This window comes from Akebia trifoliata, chromosome 11, assembly GCF_017979445.1.
Source record: "Akebia trifoliata isolate Shusen 1 chromosome 11, ASM1797944v1, whole genome shotgun sequence".
NCBI classification, from domain to species: Eukaryota; Viridiplantae; Streptophyta; class Magnoliopsida; order Ranunculales; family Lardizabalaceae; genus Akebia; species Akebia trifoliata.
The window spans coordinates 31197160-31216689 of record NC_141385.1 but is presented as its reverse complement, the minus strand read 5'-3'; the positions used below and the strand labels follow the sequence as shown (position 1 = coordinate 31216689).

The 19530-nt window shown below is 35.1% G+C and overlaps 1 protein-coding gene across 1 annotated transcript; it reads right to left on the bottom strand.

Moving 5' to 3' along the window:
* Window positions 1-3067: 3067 nt before the first annotated feature.
* ACD5 (Diacylglycerol kinase family protein) lies at window positions 3068-16036 on the bottom strand. Its single transcript, XM_086458936.1, has 13 exons — window positions 15683-16036; window positions 14414-14575; window positions 14146-14313; window positions 13929-14021; window positions 12546-12638; window positions 9986-10211; window positions 9852-9878; window positions 9599-9683; window positions 8835-8984; window positions 5728-5829; window positions 4044-4409; window positions 3384-3450; window positions 3068-3304 (listed from the first exon to the last, which is right to left on the bottom strand). The coding sequence occupies exons 1-13, from the start codon at window positions 15854-15856 to the stop codon at window positions 3167-3169; spliced, it is 1851 nt and encodes a 616-aa protein (XP_086315062.1). The 5' UTR covers window positions 15857-16036; the 3' UTR covers window positions 3068-3166.
* Window positions 16037-19530: the final 3494 nt, after the last annotated feature.

The window sequence follows — 19530 nt, the reverse complement described above, 5'->3', positions numbered from 1 at the left end:
TGGTACCATATATAGAGTGCGTGTGATGTTATGGCTAAGGACTATTGTTGAAGAGCTTTGTTTTCCTGTAGAGGGCTCGATGAAGTTGTATTGTTATAACAAAATAACAATCAGTATTGAACACAATCCAATTCAATACGAAAAATATAGAGGTTACCGTCATTTCATAAAGAAGAGAAGATTATGGCTGACAATGTTTGCACACCATTTGCGCAAACATAAGATTAACTTGCAAACATTTTCACTAAAGGCACTAACACTCCTCAATTTTATGATATTTTGGGCAAGTTGGACATGGTGAATATCTATGCACCAATTTGAAGGAGAGTGTTGTAAGGGTAGATTAGTTTTTTGCTCTATCGTTATTAAGACATTAGTATTTTCAGTCTTCGTGTACGTATTTCTTTCACTCCTAATTGATCTTAATATAAATAATAATTTCCTAGAGACATGAGAGTTAATTCATGATCTCATTTTCTCTCTAGCACTCTTTTCTCTGTTCTCTTTCTTTATTTTCTCCTTTTTTTTCTTCTTTGTTTTCTACTTAATTTCCTACTGAACAATGGCATCTTGAAGGGATTTTAAATGAGAACTTTTGCAAGAGTTAAGGTACGACTCCCAAGTTACATAGGGGAAGCAGAGACAAGTACTATCACGCAAGGACAATGGGCTCCTCCCACATGATCACCATCATTCTAAGAACCTATGGAGTGAGTTCGGGAGAGTGAAGATTGACACATGAGAGTCTGATAAGGTCAATGCATTTGAAGGTCTGATCTAGACCTTCATTGGAAACTTGTCGAAGATCTCAAACTGCAAGCCTCATGAATGAAGAAGATCCCTATTGAATCTAGTGTTTTCCACCTTTAAATCTGCTACAACCACCTTCTGTTAGGAACCTAATTCCTAATGTGCCCACCCAAACAAGAGAAAGGGTGATCTCAAGTGCTCAACACACCAAGGATTGTATAAAAAAACGATTAAACTATATCATCTTATTAATTGATAAAGGGATTACATCCTTTTATAAATAAAGAGTCCTAGTCCTAATAATTTACCAATTCTACTCCTACTAAATCAATAATAAATCCCACCGATAGAATCCTAATAGAAATAGAAATCAAATCTAACGAAATAAAGTCCTGACAACTTCTGCCTCACATCTATTATAGTGATACGTTCAAAAACTTTTACTAGTTTATAGCCATTTTGAAATAATCTTCTGCATCTCTCATACCAGATCTAGAAAAGCAATGCATTGATTGCCAATTTTTTTTTTTTAGTGGTAGTGATGTTTTCCCCCTTGAAAACATTTGAGTTCATGTTGTTTCTATTAACCTCCTCATGATTAGCTGCCATAGTTACACCCCAGGAAATGATCGTGGTAAAAGAAACAGTACCCTTAAAGCTTGCAAACTAGGTTAGCAATGATCATGGAAACCTTAACTCCTAATCTAGTAGTTAGAAAATCTTGCACTGGAAAAAAAAAAAAAAAGGTTCAAACAAAGCTTCATTTAGTAGGTCAATACCGAATTCACCAGCATAGATTCGGTAGGTACCTATCGAATCTACCTAAAAGAATTCAATTAGTTCCAAAAGTGTTCCAATCGATACTGAATCCTTTTAGGTGGATTCACCAGGAGCCTACCAAGTCACAATGAAAATTTTCACTAGCTTCCTAACGAACAAAAAATTAGTCTTTTTTTCAGTGGATTTGGTGAGTAATTTTGCTATTTATTAGAAAATAGTGTTTAAGTGGGTGAGACAAGCAAAAAAGTGGGTGCAAATAGTCCAACCCTTCAATTTTTGGATTGGGGTTCGACTCACATTCATTGCCCTTCACATGTTCTCAAAACGCACCTCACTTTAAAAAAAAAAATGCTTAATGGGTCCATTCGGCCCCCTCTTACTAAACTAATTGTTAACAGGTTGTCAAGTGGGTTCATTTTTTTTTTTTCTCAATAACTTGCTATTGATTGGGATGAGAAAGGGCAGGGCAACAAGGGTGAGCCTTATCAGTGACAAGTTACGGAGAAAATGCACCCCAGTAATAAGTAAAAAAGATAGGAACTGCTCTCAAAGAAATGTACAATTTCTCATAGAAGATGGGAACTTATCTCTAGGAAATCTGCATTTTCCTTCTCATCGTAACAGTTATGTTGATGGAGAGGCTCAACCATGCTTTGACACTAGAAAATATGAACCATTTTCTCTCTGATAGTAGTTAGAAAATCATTTTCTATCCAGGTGGGAAAATAATTGTCGAAGGAAATAAATTTTCATGGAAAATGCACTTCGACAATATGTATTTTCTGAAAAATAAATTCTCCTACAATCATAAGGACACTTGAGGTGATATGGTTCTAATAAGGATCTGATTCGATAAAGACCCAGCAGGTCTGTTCTGGATTAACCATCTCCCAAACTGCAGTCCTTTAAAATGTTACATAGTACTTGTGTTATATCATGAATTCTGAAAGAAACAAATACAAAGTGTTTTTGTATTTGTATATCGACAGATTAGATATGTTCCAAACCAAACCCAGTTTTAGAGAGGTTATACTAAAGTACCCGGAAAAAAAAATTCAGTAGATTGAGTTCACAAATATGTTGGCATGTAATTGCTGGATCCTCCATGCAGAACGAATCATACTGCAAAGTACTTCATTTCATGCTAATTCATAGTTCAAGCAAATTTTCCATACTAATCTATTAATCAAGCAAATTTCGTTATCATAGCTCCACAATACGGTTATTAATTTGTTGAAACACTTGACATGAACATTGATTTAAGGTTTGCTAGTACATTAGATGATTTTACAAAAAAAATCGCAAATTTCCGATCAAAATAGTCAAATTTCATACAAGAAAATTGACTAGTTCGTCTCAACTGAACTCTCTTTAATTTATCATCTATTGGATCTAATTCTAAATTTAGACAAACTCGATCATTTTTAATTTAATCATTCATAGTAAGGCTTTGTTGCTCGAAATTCCTCATTATAAAAACTGATGGGGGGGAAGGGCTGCACAAGCATCCCATGTATAGTTCTCCTGAACAACTAAATTATATCACATGCATAACTGTCTATCATGGGATTTAATAAATATGGAGACTTAAGTAAGATTCTTACAAGGAAGCCAGTGTGATTGTCTTTGGTAACTCTTAAATTTCAGGTCCTGATGCAAATAAACTAACAAGACCTCGGAATACTTGCGCAGAGAGTTGATGTGCTTGGATTAGTTCTCCATCCAAGTTCCAGACACCATCATCACCAGAAGAAGTAAATGTGAAAGCCGGGGTCTGTACGTAAAACAAATGATGGTTACAAGGATTTTAAAGATAAAACGAGAGAGAGAGAGAGAGATGATGTTAAACATACTTTATAGTGCTCCACAAACTGGAAATTTAGGGGGTTACCACCCTTCCTTGCGAGTTGTGTAAGATGCCTGTAGATATCAATCTATACTAATTACTTGAGAAATAACAGAAGATGAAGTATAATCAATGATTACCGAAAAAAATTAATAATAAAGAAATTAGAAATCTCTATTTCTACTTTAAGGATTTCCTGGATCCTTCACGAAACATGAATAATTATATGGCATAGCAAACCATACTTTACTTACTAACATAGTAAGATAAGCCTTACCAAGGGTTGTTTTGCTCAAATGGATTATCACATCAGCAATCCAACACCACAGCCCAATAAGTTTGATCGTAAACTCAGATCCCAAAAAAATCAAAAAACAATTTTTTTTTTAGCTTGATCCTAGGTTATGAAAATGGACGGCTACTGAACGTCTACCTAATTCCCAAACTTAAAATTAAAATTCAATGGTGAAAAATAATATTTTTTTGGAATTTTATTTTTTTCAAAGTTCATAGAATTTTGTCCTCTACATCCTTGAAGCATCGGATCATGTTTTTGGATGCCACAAGGTGAGCCCAAGGACCCTTAGCAATGTACTAACTTAGTAAGTCTAGTTGGAGTCCAAGCGAAATACTATCTAAAAGTGTGTGTGAGAGAGTTTCTAATTACCATAAATAAAAAGACCGAGGACAATCTTTAATTAGTATCAAATGTAGAAAACCATCTGCAAGGTGTGCATCAGCCACCAAACCATCAGGAGCTTTTTCATTACGACAGGAAATAACTGCCGCACCAACACTAAGAAAGCGCCCCTTACATCGCAACCACCTCAATTTGTCATGTTTCACATAGTGTGCCACACTGGGCTTCTTAGACTGGTTACAAACACTGCAATTCACCCGGCAAATCACTCTTTCAGGTTTAGTTGGTGGATTACCCAGTGGTCGGGTCCCACTATCTAGAAGACCTTTCTTGGCCGTTGGATCTACCGTTTCTGTTTCAACTTCTAGATAAGCAATCTCTGCCTCGTATGACCTGAAGAAACAAAATAACGCAATGAGAAAAATCAAAACTCTCAATGGTGAGCTTAGTCCTGTCAACTTGGGGATTTGAACCAAGACTTCCTCGAATCTTGAATATATCAAGGCCTTGGAATTTTAATAGATTTAAAAGAACTCTGTGATGGAAATAAAAAAAAAAGAGCAGTGTTCCAGTGCTTGTTTGACTTCTCCAAAAAAGTGTAAAAACTGCTTTGAGTGTGAATAGCTTCTAGCGCTTAAAATGGGTCAGGTTCAGGCAGGATATGAGTATATCTATCTATATCCATAACTGAATTTTTAGTAGGATCTGAATCCGACTTGGATCCTATTAACTAAAACCATATCTTAAGCATTTTGATTTCACTAAACCTATATCCAGATCCGATCCGACCAAATTAATTGATTCACGTAGGTCGGGTTAGATAATTCCAAACCATTCAACTCCCCTCCCCCCCACACGTACCAGGTTATTTCAAGGAAAATCCCTAAGGGTGACCAAAAAAGGAGGCCTGAACTCAAGACCTCTCCCTTTTTGGAGGGAGACCTTAGCCACTACGCCCAACACTGGTTTGTTGACGAAAAATATCTTGAAAAGTATAAAAATATAATTTCCAAAATAATATATCATTCAGATCTAAGCAGATATAGGGATGGATCCACATCCGACCCGGTTCTGACTCAGATCAAGGGGCATCAACCCATATCCGACCCATTTTTTTATTCGGATGTACTCTAAGAAACCAAACCCCGATAAATTCGGATTCAGATTACCTGGATTTCAGATAAAATCCAACCCATTTCATGCCCTAACATCTTCAAGATTAATTTGAGCCTACTTGGAGAAAATTATGGATTTCCAATGCTTAAGCCTGAAAATAGTCAATCTTGAGAGCCAAATGTAAAGACATGGCTTTCGACATAATTGAATGGAGAAACATGACTCATTTAGCCAACCCCTGGGATAAGGCTTCAATGATGATGATGACTGCCAAGACAAATTGATCAATATTTTTTATAGCTGATTTTAGGATTAAATAAAATTCTGGTTAGAATCAAATTCCTCGTCAATCACTTAGAAGAGGGCCGACTCAAAAAGCTTGGCACCTTCAACTAATAAGCAAATTTTAAGTGCTTTTCCCAGGAAAAATCCTTCCACTAAAACTAGTCCTCTGCGTGGTCATCAATCCATCATTTAATTACATAGTGGGATGGGAAAAGGAAAATAAAATATCTTCTCATGGATGCTTAATGATTCGCTACAAGATAAAAAGCTCAATACATGAAGCAAATCTTAAACATAGTTTAAAAGATACCTGTGTCTCAAGAACACCTTTGTTCCAGCATAATCATATCGTTTGGGACCCATCCAGCGGTAATTTTCACTCTCTTTGATGACATCTCCATAAAATCCATACCTAGTAGTAGTCAAAACAAATGACTCCCAGAAATATAACAATGAAAATGCATCAAAAAGGTAAATACTGCTATATAAGGCATTCCTTCAAGTAGTCATCAACATCACGAATCTAAGACATTCGTGAAATGGTTGAATTTCTGCTCAATAATACACCCACAATGAGTAGGTCCCTTATACACAAGTGATTAATCTGGTAGTATTCGAAAATCCAATTATTAACTTATACCAACTTACTGTTTATTTATAAAAATGTGTAACACATTTTCGGTTTGGATGAAGTAACACAGGGTTGTTGACCATCTTGCCGAAAAATTAGCTCTAGACTAATCTACATGTGGGCTTCACATGAAGGTGTACAAAACCATGTATATATACATAAATATATTAAGGGTATGTTTGATTGCACATGGAAAATAGGGTGGAAAATGACATTTTTCACATGGAAATGGAAATTCATTTTCCACCCCAATCAAAAAGTCCATCAAAACATGGATTTCACTTTCCCCACCCATATGGGTGGGAAAATGAAATCCACCCATATTTTCCATCCCCAATTATTCCCTACCACCACCACCACCATCATCATTACACTAACCTCGCCGTCATCGTCATCGCCGTCGTCTTCATCGTCATCGTCGTCGGCTCCATCTCCGACCACCTTCTCTCTCTCTCTCTCTTCTTCTTCTTTTTCTCCATCCCTCACCTCCTCCGCCACTACCACCACCACCACATTTTCCCCCCATCTTCCTCACTTACCTTCATCGCCGCCACCGTCGCCACATCCTCCCCCCTCCCTCTTCCTCGTCATCTTCTTCTTCCTCTCCCCCTCCTCTCATCTTCTTCCTCCTTCTCCTCTTCTTCTTTTTTCTCATATTTTTTCCATGATTTTATCCAAGTAGAATCAAACAATGGAATTTGATTTTCCCACCCTACCTATTTTCTACAACTATTTTTCCATGGAAAGTGACTTTCCATGCAGTCAAACATACCCTAAGAGGAATGCACATGTTGCTTAGGTAATAGCATTGCTTTACTTAATTAGAAAACATACCAGAGATGTTCATAAATAGTAAGTTCTTTAAATAAAAGCGAGAAAATTTATTTAAAAAGGTAAATGGATAGGTAGAATAACAATATTACATTTGTACATATCCATGTTAGCCGCAAGAAATCAAGTTTCTAACAATATAATAAGAAATTTTCATATTAATGTTAATATTGCAAAAACAATATTACATTTATATTTAATATGGCTATATTTTAAAGATCTCATTAAGCGCTTTTAATGGTTCTATTTGATTGCAAAAACAACTTATGAATTGGAGGTTATGGCATTTTGAAAAGCTCAAAAAAAAACTTTTAAAGAGAGGAAAGAAAGTGACACGTTAGGTAGTTATGGTTGGTTGCAATAAAGTAGCTTGACAGTATAGTAAATTTAATAACTTAGAAACAGCCGTAAAAATATCTTTAGAAATTACAAAACAACCCTAACCATTAGAGTTGATACTAAAAGGGAATTTTTGAAAGTGCCTAAAATGGTATAGACTTCATAAAAAGGTCCGTTTTTGTTATATGGTAAAGACATAATGACTTGGTGGGGCTCACATGGAATGAGTCTTGGGCTAATTTTTTGTAAGGATGATCACCTGGCCACCAAGATCTCAATATCAATATGCAGACAATTATGAACTTCCAATCCATTTGGGAGGCTTACAAGTTGAAGCATTCCAGACCACATCAATTTCAACATTAACTTTGAACCCATTTTTCAAAGATTAGAGTTTCAAAATTTGCCATGCAATGATCTCAATGGTTAGGAGATCATCCAGAGAAAAATTAGCTGATTCACTCCTTGTGGACCCTAAGTACTAAGAAATTGCTCCTATGCTTAGCATTCTTACGATTATCCACCTATGATAAATAGGATAGAATACAGTCACTTCTTTGAATATGTATATAAACATAATCAAAATATGCTTGCAAGTTTTTTTTTTTTTTTGATGTATAATACATATCCGACTCATCTACAATTTTTTTCAAATAGGATAAAAGCTGAATAACTAGAAATTTTCCATGTTGATTTGAATCATAAGCACAAAATTATAACTATTTCCAATCTAGCACATTTAAAACACAAACGAACCAAAAATCTTTATCCATAAGAAAGCGAGAGTATCGAGGAAGACATCCAGTTACAATTTTTTATTTTTTTTTTGATAGATCAAGAAATTTATTAAAAACCAACGAACGTTGGGCAGTGGCCAAGGCATCCCTCCAAAAAGGGGTAGGTCTGGAGTTCAAGCCCCCCCATTGGCCACTAACAGGGATTTATTCCTACTTACCTAGTATGTGTGGTTTGTGGGGTATTGCATGTACCTGGGGGATTTGGGTGAGATATGGTGCTCTAAGAGGCCAGTTGCCTCACCCCTGCTAGTCGGGCCTATAGGTCCGGAACCCCCATCATCAAAAAAATAAAAGGAGGCGGCCAAGAGGCCTGCCTACAAGAAAGATACAAACTGAATGTACTTTAAAGGGAATGCCAACAAACACTAAAATAGAGGAAATCTATCATAACCCTTGAGTGCACATAAAGTGCAAGCTACCAATGGGAAAGCAGTATATATCTGACTCAAATGTAAGTAGTGGAACAAACTACAGATCTCAAGTAGAGGATTTGGAAGGCCTAATGACAAAAAGATTGCATGATCCCAACCTTCCAATCTGCTGACCACTTCTTGGACAGTTTAGTATTTTACTCTGACCTTCCAAATAAGGGTGAGGGTTAGGATGGTGATCCGATCAGGACATTTTTATTCCTAGAAGGTCTCCTAGGTGGGACCGCCCAACCCCTGGCATGCATCATGGATGCCACTGCTACAATGCTAGCACTCCGTCCTTATGTCTACCTTAGATGTACTCTGGATTCTGTCTTTTAGAAGAATCGCCTCCTAAGAATAGTGAGAAATTAATGATCCAAAAAGAAAGAAAAAAGTGAGAAATTACCCTGCAAAAGAGGCTGCATAGTGTACAAAAGGTGCATGGTTTGACACTTTTGTCATTTTCCATCTAATAATTTGAGCTATATCAAGATACACCCTTCTTCCCAGAACAATGTGCAAAGCAGATGTTACAGGATCGCGAGCTCCAGTAGTACTGCAAAAGGAGAAATCAACAAATTCTTGCTTACAAACCATGTAGTAAAACTATAATAAGATCCAATCAACAAAAAATCTTGTCACATAATAAAATATCGTCACTTTCCTTGGGCATCAAGAAAAGTGGGAGACTTGTTGAGACTCAACATGAGTACAAATAAAAAATTATCTTGTATAGGAAACTGTTCACTAGGACATTGTTTTGTTATTGTTAAATGAACGTTTTTTTGCTATTTATGATGAAATATACATGTATATGAGGAGAGTACGATCGTATTATAACTTTGGCACAAAGTCTAGCTCCATTGCGGATTGTTAAGCACGTAAGCTCATTGTAGCTTGTATATTTTGATTTAAAAGACAGGAGATAGTTAATTATCAAAAACAAAAATAAGGGACAACGGTTGTTTACGAAAAAATTTGTAAAACTTTATACCATATCAAAGTATCAAACCTATACTTCTTGATATCTAGATGAAAATAAAACTCTGGGAGTTATAAGTTATCCATTTAAAGACTATTTTAATATGATAGAACGTGTATAAACTAAGAAGAACTTAAGAATGAAACAAATTATATCCCTGACAAATAATGCAGATTGCAAGGAAGTACCAAATCACAATTGCATCAGTTGAACCTGCAGGAATAATTCCGAATCTAAACCGCTCATTTGGGAGGGGAAATATAGGATCTTGGTCTGCAAGAAATTCCAAAAGAACAGATATTTAGACAAAGTTAGACACCACCAAGATATAGCTTCCAAAAACAAAACCACTAAGAAAAATGATGAAACAAAAATTCCTAGTTCCCCATTAAGATGATTCTGCTTCATTCACAAAGATATGGGTATAGAGTATACACTAACCTGTGTTACATGATCCACCTTCAGTTCCTGTCATTCAAGAAAAATCGAGTGATATGTCAGGCTTCCAACTATTTGACCTTAGCATCAAATATAAAGTAATAATTGTATCAAGACGTTATTATTTTAATACATACTCAAATTTGAGAAGCATTTTTCATTAGGAATTGAACTATGAAGGAGCGGATTCTCATCTTCATTTTGACGAGAGGTCTCAGGTGCTGCTTCATTTGGATCATGAACAGAGACGGGGCAAGTATTCCCAGTAGAATGAGTAACTTCTGTTGGGGATGGTGGGTAAGGGGCCTTAAGCCTTGAACGGAGTAGCCCATTCAGGATTTCATTGAAGAAACCATCACCACCCTGGAAACAAATCCAAATAAAGTGAATTAGAAAAAAATGGTAAGCCATACATAACAATTAAAAGAAACTTAGCCTACAGTGAATACGGATTGGAATTTGGCAAGGACAGTATCTTTATGGTTATTGACTTATTGTGTATGCTAAATCAGAATTTCTTCCAAACAGGACACGATACAAGTTCATGTAAGACTCATGATGTGGATACCCCAGGATTTCTGAGACCACTCCTAAATCATGAGTGATACACCTGAGATAGCTAGACAACTGTAAGCAGAAAATTCACACAATTCTATAGCTGCGCCCAGTTGAGAGATATAACTTAGATTGCAGAATTTTGTTAAAAAAGTGGAAATAATGATCTAGGGTGACCATGCTTGAGGGGTGGATCTCTTTGGATAAGGACCATAGTGAACCAGAGGGATATCCATGTACGGAAGGATTTGTCCCGGTTTAAAAGCTGTTTAAGAGATGGAATTGACGCATAAGATTAAAAACCTTGAACAAATGTAATGGTGAGATAAGAAAAACTTCCGCAAACATGACCAGATGAAAGACAAGACTCTATTGTTTATGCTATGCATGCTGTTCCATTTATTAAATTGTTGACTAGGACCTTTGGATTATTATTTATTGGGCTACACCACTCACTGACGTTCTATATCAGCCGATGAGGAAGGCATGCAAGGAAAGGAAGAAGTTTAACCTTCATTCTAAATTGAATGCTATAAGATCATGCTCTATGTTATTTATGGTGTCTGTAACGTGAGCTTGTTGGTTGGCTTGGCGATCATGTATTGTTATTAAATGTTCTAAGTGACAATCTCTCGCGCAATCGAAGTATTGGCTTCCAGTACCAAAAATTGGGATCGTGACACATTCCAAAACATCTTGAGGCAATCTGAAACATTTCTAAAATAAATATCCAATGTTCAGGGTCATTGTTTTGTTCCAGTCACGGCCAAAACTTGAATGTTCCTCCAAAACATTTTGATTACAGAAATGAAACTTCAAATCATGTTTGTTGCCACAATTTGTGTTATCTATGGGAGCAATAGTTGATCATCTCTACTGATCAAAAAATAAAGATAGTTGATCATCTCTAAACCATGGCTCAGACAACTCGATCAAGATTTAAAACTCTAACCTTCCAAGGTCTGATGCTTCCAATTCTGCCGGCTCCTTCCCACAAGTATGCATACTCCAAGAGTGTATAAATAAGATGAGAGAGGAGATGTAGTCACAACAATAGCAACAGCAAGCCAACTTAGCTAAGTGGTAGGATGTGTGGAGTGTTGTTCCCACATCCTAGGTTCAAACCACCTTGAACCCAGCTTAATTTCCTAACCACTAACCTTATACCTATCAAAAATAAATAAATAAATAGTAACAACAAGCCCAAGTAGATGAGACAGCTAGAAGAGAATGAGCATCTGCAATAACAAATATGAAAGAAAGCTCTAAAACCAAATTCTGATACAGCCTTCAGAAAAGAGATCCTCTTGATAGAGAGCTGTCACAGTAGAACCACAATAATTGCTTTCCAGAAAGCTCTAAAACCAAACCTATACTGTATGAGTCTTTGACAAAGGTGTCAGATTTGCTCAATGACCCTCAATTGAGTGGTCCTCTTCTTATATAGAAGTCTTTTTCTCCTAATTACAGCATCTCCTAACATTAAGCATCCTAATTGCAGCATCTCCTAATTTAGGAAAGATATTTACAGATCTGTTTCCTAAATAACTATACAACATTATATGCATCCTAATTACAAACCTCCTAATTCAGGAAAGCTATTCACAGATCTGTTTCCTAAATAACCCTTCCCACAAATAGTCAAGGAACACCAACCACAAATAGTCAAGGAAGAACCCTTCCCACAAATAGTAATAACTAATAACTTTATAATATCCTCAAAAATGCACGTCACTATCTCTTCATCAATTATCATGCACTATGAGGATACATCAAACTCATGCACCTTGATCTGCAAACTCATTAGAAAAGCATTTGATAATTCTTTCATATTGTCTTACCTCTTAAGTACAAAAGAAAATATTTAAGTTTTTTTATCAAGAAGAAATTTGAAATCTCATCATTTTATTAATTAAAACAAGTTCTTTCATAAATAAGTTTAACTTTTCCACATTAAGAACACCAACCAAATACAGCTAGATCCCTTCACAAGATTTAACTTTTCCACATTAAGAACACCAACCAAATACAGCTAGATCCCTTCACAAGATTTATTTGTTAAAACTAGCTTCACAAGAATCTATGATCTGTAAAACAACTAACCAAGCAACTATTTATGACAATCGGATGCTAATAACTTACAACAGCAACAACACCATCATAGGAACTGAGTTCTCTGTCTGTAATAGATGCCATCACATCAGAAGCATGACCCGACCTTTGTGTTACAATCACCTGACCAAGGAATTGAGACAACTATTAAAATTAAGCAAATAAAATGAAGAACAAAAAAAAAACTAAAAACAATGTGGGAATAGAGCAAGTACAATTGGGTTTTATATTATTTATTTATGTTTGGTCTAAGTTGTTTAAGGAATTCAGAGGTGTCTTTTTTGAGGATTTCGTCTTTAGATGGGATTTGGTGTGTAATGGTAGTAGCTAATCTTTTGTTGCAATTTTCTTGGAGATCATCTCATCCTCCTTTCCTCTTCAGGATGCATATCAACATATCTATCTGATTGCTAGCAATAAAGAATGTGATTAGAGATTGTTATAAAATCTTCACGGTTATGAAGTAGTGAAATCCATTTTGGATGGTTTAACAACTATGGAGATAGAATTCGGGGAGAGAGTCGGAAATGGTCTAAAAATGGCCAATTCTAGGCTCGATTGTTCTATAGTGCAATCCCTTTCTTAGATTGGGAAAGTGAGAAAGCCTTGCCAGCAAGATGATTACGATGAACCTATTCCTTCCAAAAGTCACATCTTCATTTGAATTAAAGGGATGACTACTACATATAGACGTCATCTATGCAAAATTGATGAATAATAGGTGGACACTCTCACCATCCACTGCCCTTTTTCTCACAAGGTTTGGGAGATTTTCTTCAACCCTTCATGATTTTCTGGGTATAGCCTTACGATGTGTCCACCTTTTTGGGAGCCGGTTCACTACAGATTTTCATATCCTCGTAGTCGCTTGTTATGAGGCTAACCCCTCATGTGATTTTCGGGAGACCATGGAAAGAATGTAATAATTGTATTTTCAAAGGAAACTAGTCCAACACTAAGCCATTATTATGAAGTTGAAACCCACAGTTTTCTCTTGGGGATCTATTAATCATGCATTTAAAAGTGCACAATTGTTGAAATGAGACCTTAACCCAAATTCTTGTTTGTTGATTTTCTTTTCCTCCTTTCTTTGTTGGTTGCTGCTTGAATCTTGTAAGAATCTCTCCTACTTGTCTTTGTGTGGTGTGAGATTTATAACATTTCTTTTAGGCTTGGTAAATTGTAGCTTATCGATCAGAAAGAGAAAAGTAGGGTCATCCTAAAGGCATGAATCCATGATTGACAACCATTATAGAACTTCTACCTTTTAGATTTGGACCATTGACAGACCTTCTATACTGATATGTTTTGAAAGTTTAATGAATATAATCTTTGTTATATCCTCTACACAAGCTACAACAGAATAAAACAAAAAAACAAAACATAAAAATTTAATAAATCCCCTGAACTCACCTTCGTTTTTACTTTAGCCAGAGAAAATATAGGAGCCGCAGTTTCCCAAATCCTACAGCCATTGCCTTTCCCACTCAATGGATGGACAAAAACCTAGACAATCAAGAATAGATTCTAATTCTAGAAAAGGTTAAGTAATTTAATCATGATCCCAAAACCATATCCAGAAACAAACAAAAAATAAAACCCCAAATGTTGAATCAATGAAACAACATACCAAAAGGTTCTTAGGCCTCCCGAGTTCCATGTTTATAAAAGCATTAATTTGATCAACCCAAGTTTGGCATGTCTGCAAATTCTTGTGACCAAAAGTGTATGCAACCAAGATCCACTGAGAACGTCGGGTTTTGGACCTTCGGTATCCATGTACCATAAAACGATACATCTGCATCAACCCAGAACGTTACACCTACCTAAAATTATAATCATCAAATGATCTGAAAGATGAATAAAGTACATAGCCAAGAAATAAAAAAGATTATAACCTCTGACTCACGACCCAAAAGACATCCTCCAGTGTTTGGAAGAGCTGATTCATGAATCAAACCCCAGTTGATGAACTCAACAGCATAAATATCTGATATTTTGATTTCAGTTTCAAATTTTGAGGAAAGCTTTATGCCAAAACAAGAAGATTCATTCCGATCCTAGTCAAAGAGACAATCCATTAGAAATTGAAAATTAAATTACCTAAACGAGCTCAATAAAATTGTAACAATTGCATCTTAAATGTAATTGAAATTTGCACAAAGCCAATCTACAATCACAAGTGGAAGAAAAAGAAAACATTATGTACTCAAGTTGTTTAACGGGTCAACTGGATGGAAACCTATTGCTGGCACTGAAAGCTTCTGAATGTATAAGCTGTAGAGTAATAGTTTTAATACTTTATCCATGACCTGATGGGAGCTTATTTTGTTACCACTTCAAGTCACTACCAAAGAATTTTGCATATTTCTTTTTTAAATTGGAGAATATCTCGCAAACCCAATTTAGTTGATTTACATGAGTAAACTTAACCAATGACATCAAAGCAACAGAAACTCAAAACTGTGGTAATTTCATACGTTAACAGATCTAAAAAATAATTGAATTCTATACCAAAAAGTGAATCCCTACTCCCTTATCCACCTATTATGCACAAATAGACGAAACATATGGTCGCCTAAATTGCATGGGAAACATCCTCCTAGTCATAATATCCCTTTCATGCAGATAAAAATGAGATTTTGTTATTTTAGCATCTATTAATCCAGTTTGTAAAAGGAAAAATATATATATTTTGAAATCTAACTCATTTATACCAATTGATGTTGAATCAAATTGGTTTGGGTTGGATTGACTCAGCCAATCCAAACCAGGCTTGGCACCTTCCATGCTGATCCCAAAAATCTGGATTCTTCAAACCATGACCTTGCCTCAAGCCAGGATTGAATTTTGTTTAATTTCTATTAAAATTTACAGGAATGTAAGAAATTAATATTCCTAACCTGGTTATAACATATTTTTAAATGATTTCAATAAATTTCCATGCCATGTCACCATCACCTCTACGGCATCTCAAAATAACAATAACAGCATTACATAGCCCATCCAAAATTTTATATATATCACAACAACAAATAAGGAAAAAAAATTAAATAAAAATAAACTAATCATCTAACTTGCCTCATAAGTTTACTCTGAGAAGTAAGAAATTATCAATGTATGAAAAAAAAAAATTTAACAAAATCATTAAAAGTTTGTAAACGTACAGCATCCATGGCTTCTATTAATTTCCAAGACAACCCATCCGAATTGAGAGTAAGAAGAACCTCTCCAACATAATCCAAGAACAAATTCGAATTCAAAACCAAACCTTCTCCATCCATCTGCATCTCTTGTTGAGGTTTATTCTCTGTTATAACCTCATCTCCATTTCTCTCCATTGATGACAAAATCCCAACTTTCAGACCCAAATCTCAACCAATATTGTTCAAAATAAGCTAAAAAGAATATAACCCATTCTTCTGGGGAAGATTTAGCAAATACCCATGTCGATCAACTCAAATGCATGAAAATTCCTTCGATCCGACAGAATGGTTTGATACTTTAATTATTTCATGTCTCTCTCTCTTTCTTTAACTCGTGGTTTTAAAACTCCTTTTCACGTCTCGTCTCGTCCCGTCCATGAACGAGACCGATTCGTTTCGAACGAGTCATCCAATTTATTCGTCTCCTTCAACAATGACCGAAATAGACTGATTTTTGAGGGACACATCAGATTTGAAACGGCTTGTCAACCCGTCTCGTTGGTGGACACGATGTACGAGGTGGTCATTGAAAAATCTCACGTGAAAAATTAGATCTGGCTCAAACCCAAAATCGAACCAAACCGAAAGCTTTGGATTAGTTTGATTCGATTTATAATGAACTTGGATTCAATTCCGGCTAAACAAAATACAAAACCAACCAATTTGATTCAATTTTTAGTTCATGCCTTGTAATAATTGAACCAAACTGAAAATCAAATCCCTATATTAATAAAAATATAAATAAATATTATTAATATATTTAATAAATTTTACCCATTTTTATAGATAAATTGATTATTTATTTTTATGGATAGATTAATGAGATTTTTTTTATGGATGGGATAAATGATTTCCTTTAATTGATGAAAAAGCTATTGACTTTTTGTTTCTTGAATGGATAGTTTAATGATTTTTTTTGTTGATGAATATATTAATGACTCATTATATTATATGAGATTTCATATTCCTATCTATTTATTTTTATTAAAAATATGTTGATCCAATTAGATTTTGAAGGTATTGGCAATCCATAGAACTGAACTGAACCAAACTGACCTTAGTTCAATTCGGGTTGATTTGGTTCAGTTCCAATTCTTGTTTAATGGAACCAATGTAGGTTGGTTCGGTTCCGATTTGGCCTCAAACCGAATCAAGTTGCACCCCTATGAAAAATACCTTCCAACATCCATCCCACCAATCCCTTTGTGGAGTGTGGACGAAAGCCCAAATAGGTAAGATTTGTGTTGGATTTAATATTTCTCATATCATGGGCTGGAAATTCTATTTTACATTTCTTTTCACCTTAGTTCACCAGCCCCATAACAGAAAATTTTCAAATCCAATAATCAAAAATTACAAATCAAGCTAATTTCTAGAGTGTACATATGGAACAAGGAAATATTTGGTGATGTATTTTTAAAATGTAGGGAAATTGATTCAATATTTTATTTGATGGAGTTCTGGTAAAAATCATGATAATTTGACACCCTCCTCTACCATACGCTCAGGACGTGAAAGCAATTTCTGAATCACCTTCAAATTGATCTATCAACCATGACAGTACAAATATTTAAAAATAAAACAAAAAAAATAAGCAAATAAAGTTTTATTTATTGAGTAGTGATGAATGTACGCAATTGGGTACACGATTGATATGGCAAAGGCATAGAATCTTAGATCTTTTTCATCGGGATACACAGGAAAAGATGTTATTTTTGTTGTTGTTATACATCAAGTTAGACCCACAGAAGTGTACAGACTCACAGATCTTTTATCTGGAAATTGGACATTTTTTCATATGACCAAAGCCATGAGCATTCAAGGTAGTCAAACTATTGTGAAAATGCCATGAAGAAAGAGAAAGGAGTGGAAGATTGTCAAATTGAAGAGGAATTTTTGCAGAAAAAATCAATAATCGCTATATAGCGATTTTCAGTTGATATATATCTAGTGAGGCGTTCAGCGCCTCACTGTTTACCAAACGTTTTGGGACCATTCGATAAAACGCGATCTGACGGACGAGATTAAAAACAACAGACAAACTGAATTAAGTTATAAATTATATGTTTATTTACAACGTCGTCCCTCAATAACAAAATATTTAGTGCTTCCTCCCTCTTCCCTTTAGACCTGATCGAACGAAATAATAGAAAGTTCTGTCAAGCCCTCTCTCTCACTCTTTCAATCTCTCTCGCTCTTGCTCTCGCCTGAAACACTTGCTGAAACCCTATCTCATTCTCTCTCGCATGAACATGAATGGTTGCATATCCCTCCCACGAATGGCTGCAACACTCTCTCTTGCTACAACTCCATCTCCTACACACAAACGGCTACAACGCCCTCTCGACGAAGACAAGTATTCTCTCTGCAATTTCTTCACTGAAACAAGTATCAAAATCGCTAATCTTCTTAATCGATTGTTATTTGGGGTTTATTTGATGCATCTGTTCTCTCAGTGATCCATGTCGTTTGCTAATGCATTTGATATACATTGATTTCTTTATCAATTTGGGGATCTATATTTTATTAGATGATTCTATTGATCTACATATATTATCTGAACTAAAACTCTTAAATTTACGATTTTGATGATTTTTTACCCTTAATCGTGCAAAATTATGGTGTTTATTTAAGGATTTTTCCTTAAATATTCTCAAATCGGATACTGACTTATTCACTGTGTCTACTTGAATCTACTTGTATTTGATTAAGATTCAATAATTGATGCAAATGATTCATTTTCTAACGAAATTCAATTTGAAGTTTTTGTTTAAAAACATCTAAATCCGAAGTTTGTTTAATGAATGAATTGTGCTATAAGTAAAAATGGCTTCGGTTTCCTAAAGGTAGCTTGTTTGTACTTGTTAATGCCATCTATGTTTTTTTTAACCATAAAGAATGCCACTTGACTGGAATTGGTAAAAATTTTCTGATTGGATCTGTTGTACTTTGATTCATCAAAATGTCTTGGACTTCCAAGAATATAGAGAACATAGTGTAAATGTAATTAATTATCTATAGAAATTGGGGGTTATGATCATTCACAAATTTCTGTAGGAGATCTCCTTAATGTGACTACTGGAATGGCTCTCTCATGTGTATGGGATTGGCATATGACTCATAGGTTTTTGCTGCCAGTACCTTAGATATTGTCTTCAAAAAAAAGTGTGAGATAAAATCCCTATACATGTAAATGAATCTAGCTACCTTCGTGGTTGAGGTGCTTGAGGAGCTTAGCTAGGCAAGCGAGTGCAATTTATTTATGGATTTTAAGAGCTCTTTCTTTCAAAAAACTGTGGCAAAGTATATAATTTTATAATGCAGCATTTAGTATTTGTTATTAGATTATTTGGCTACAGCAGCAGTTTTAGTATTATATTTGAGAACATCTGTCATATATCCTATTGAACTAAAGCTTATCAACTTTTTTGGCAGGTGATGTCTGAACTTCAGAACCCAATCCTTGTGGAATTGAGAAGTGTCATATCTGAAAAGATAGGTATGATGTGTGAAAGCATTCATTCAGAATTCAAGGATCTTGTATCAATGTGTGGAGCACCTAATGAGCAGTTGAAAGCAGATCAATTACTTTAATGCCTCTTGTAAGTTGGTTGATAGACTTTACTCCTTTTCTTTAACAATTTTTAATTTTTTTTTGGTTTGAGAATAATTTTTCGCTGAACAATATATTATTTTGATGGAAATCATTTTGGGTACCAACTTTGCACTTCTCTACGAGTCTTTTCAAACTGATAAAAAATACCCTTAGAATGAAACATGACATCCTCAATCTTGCTAGGATATCTATT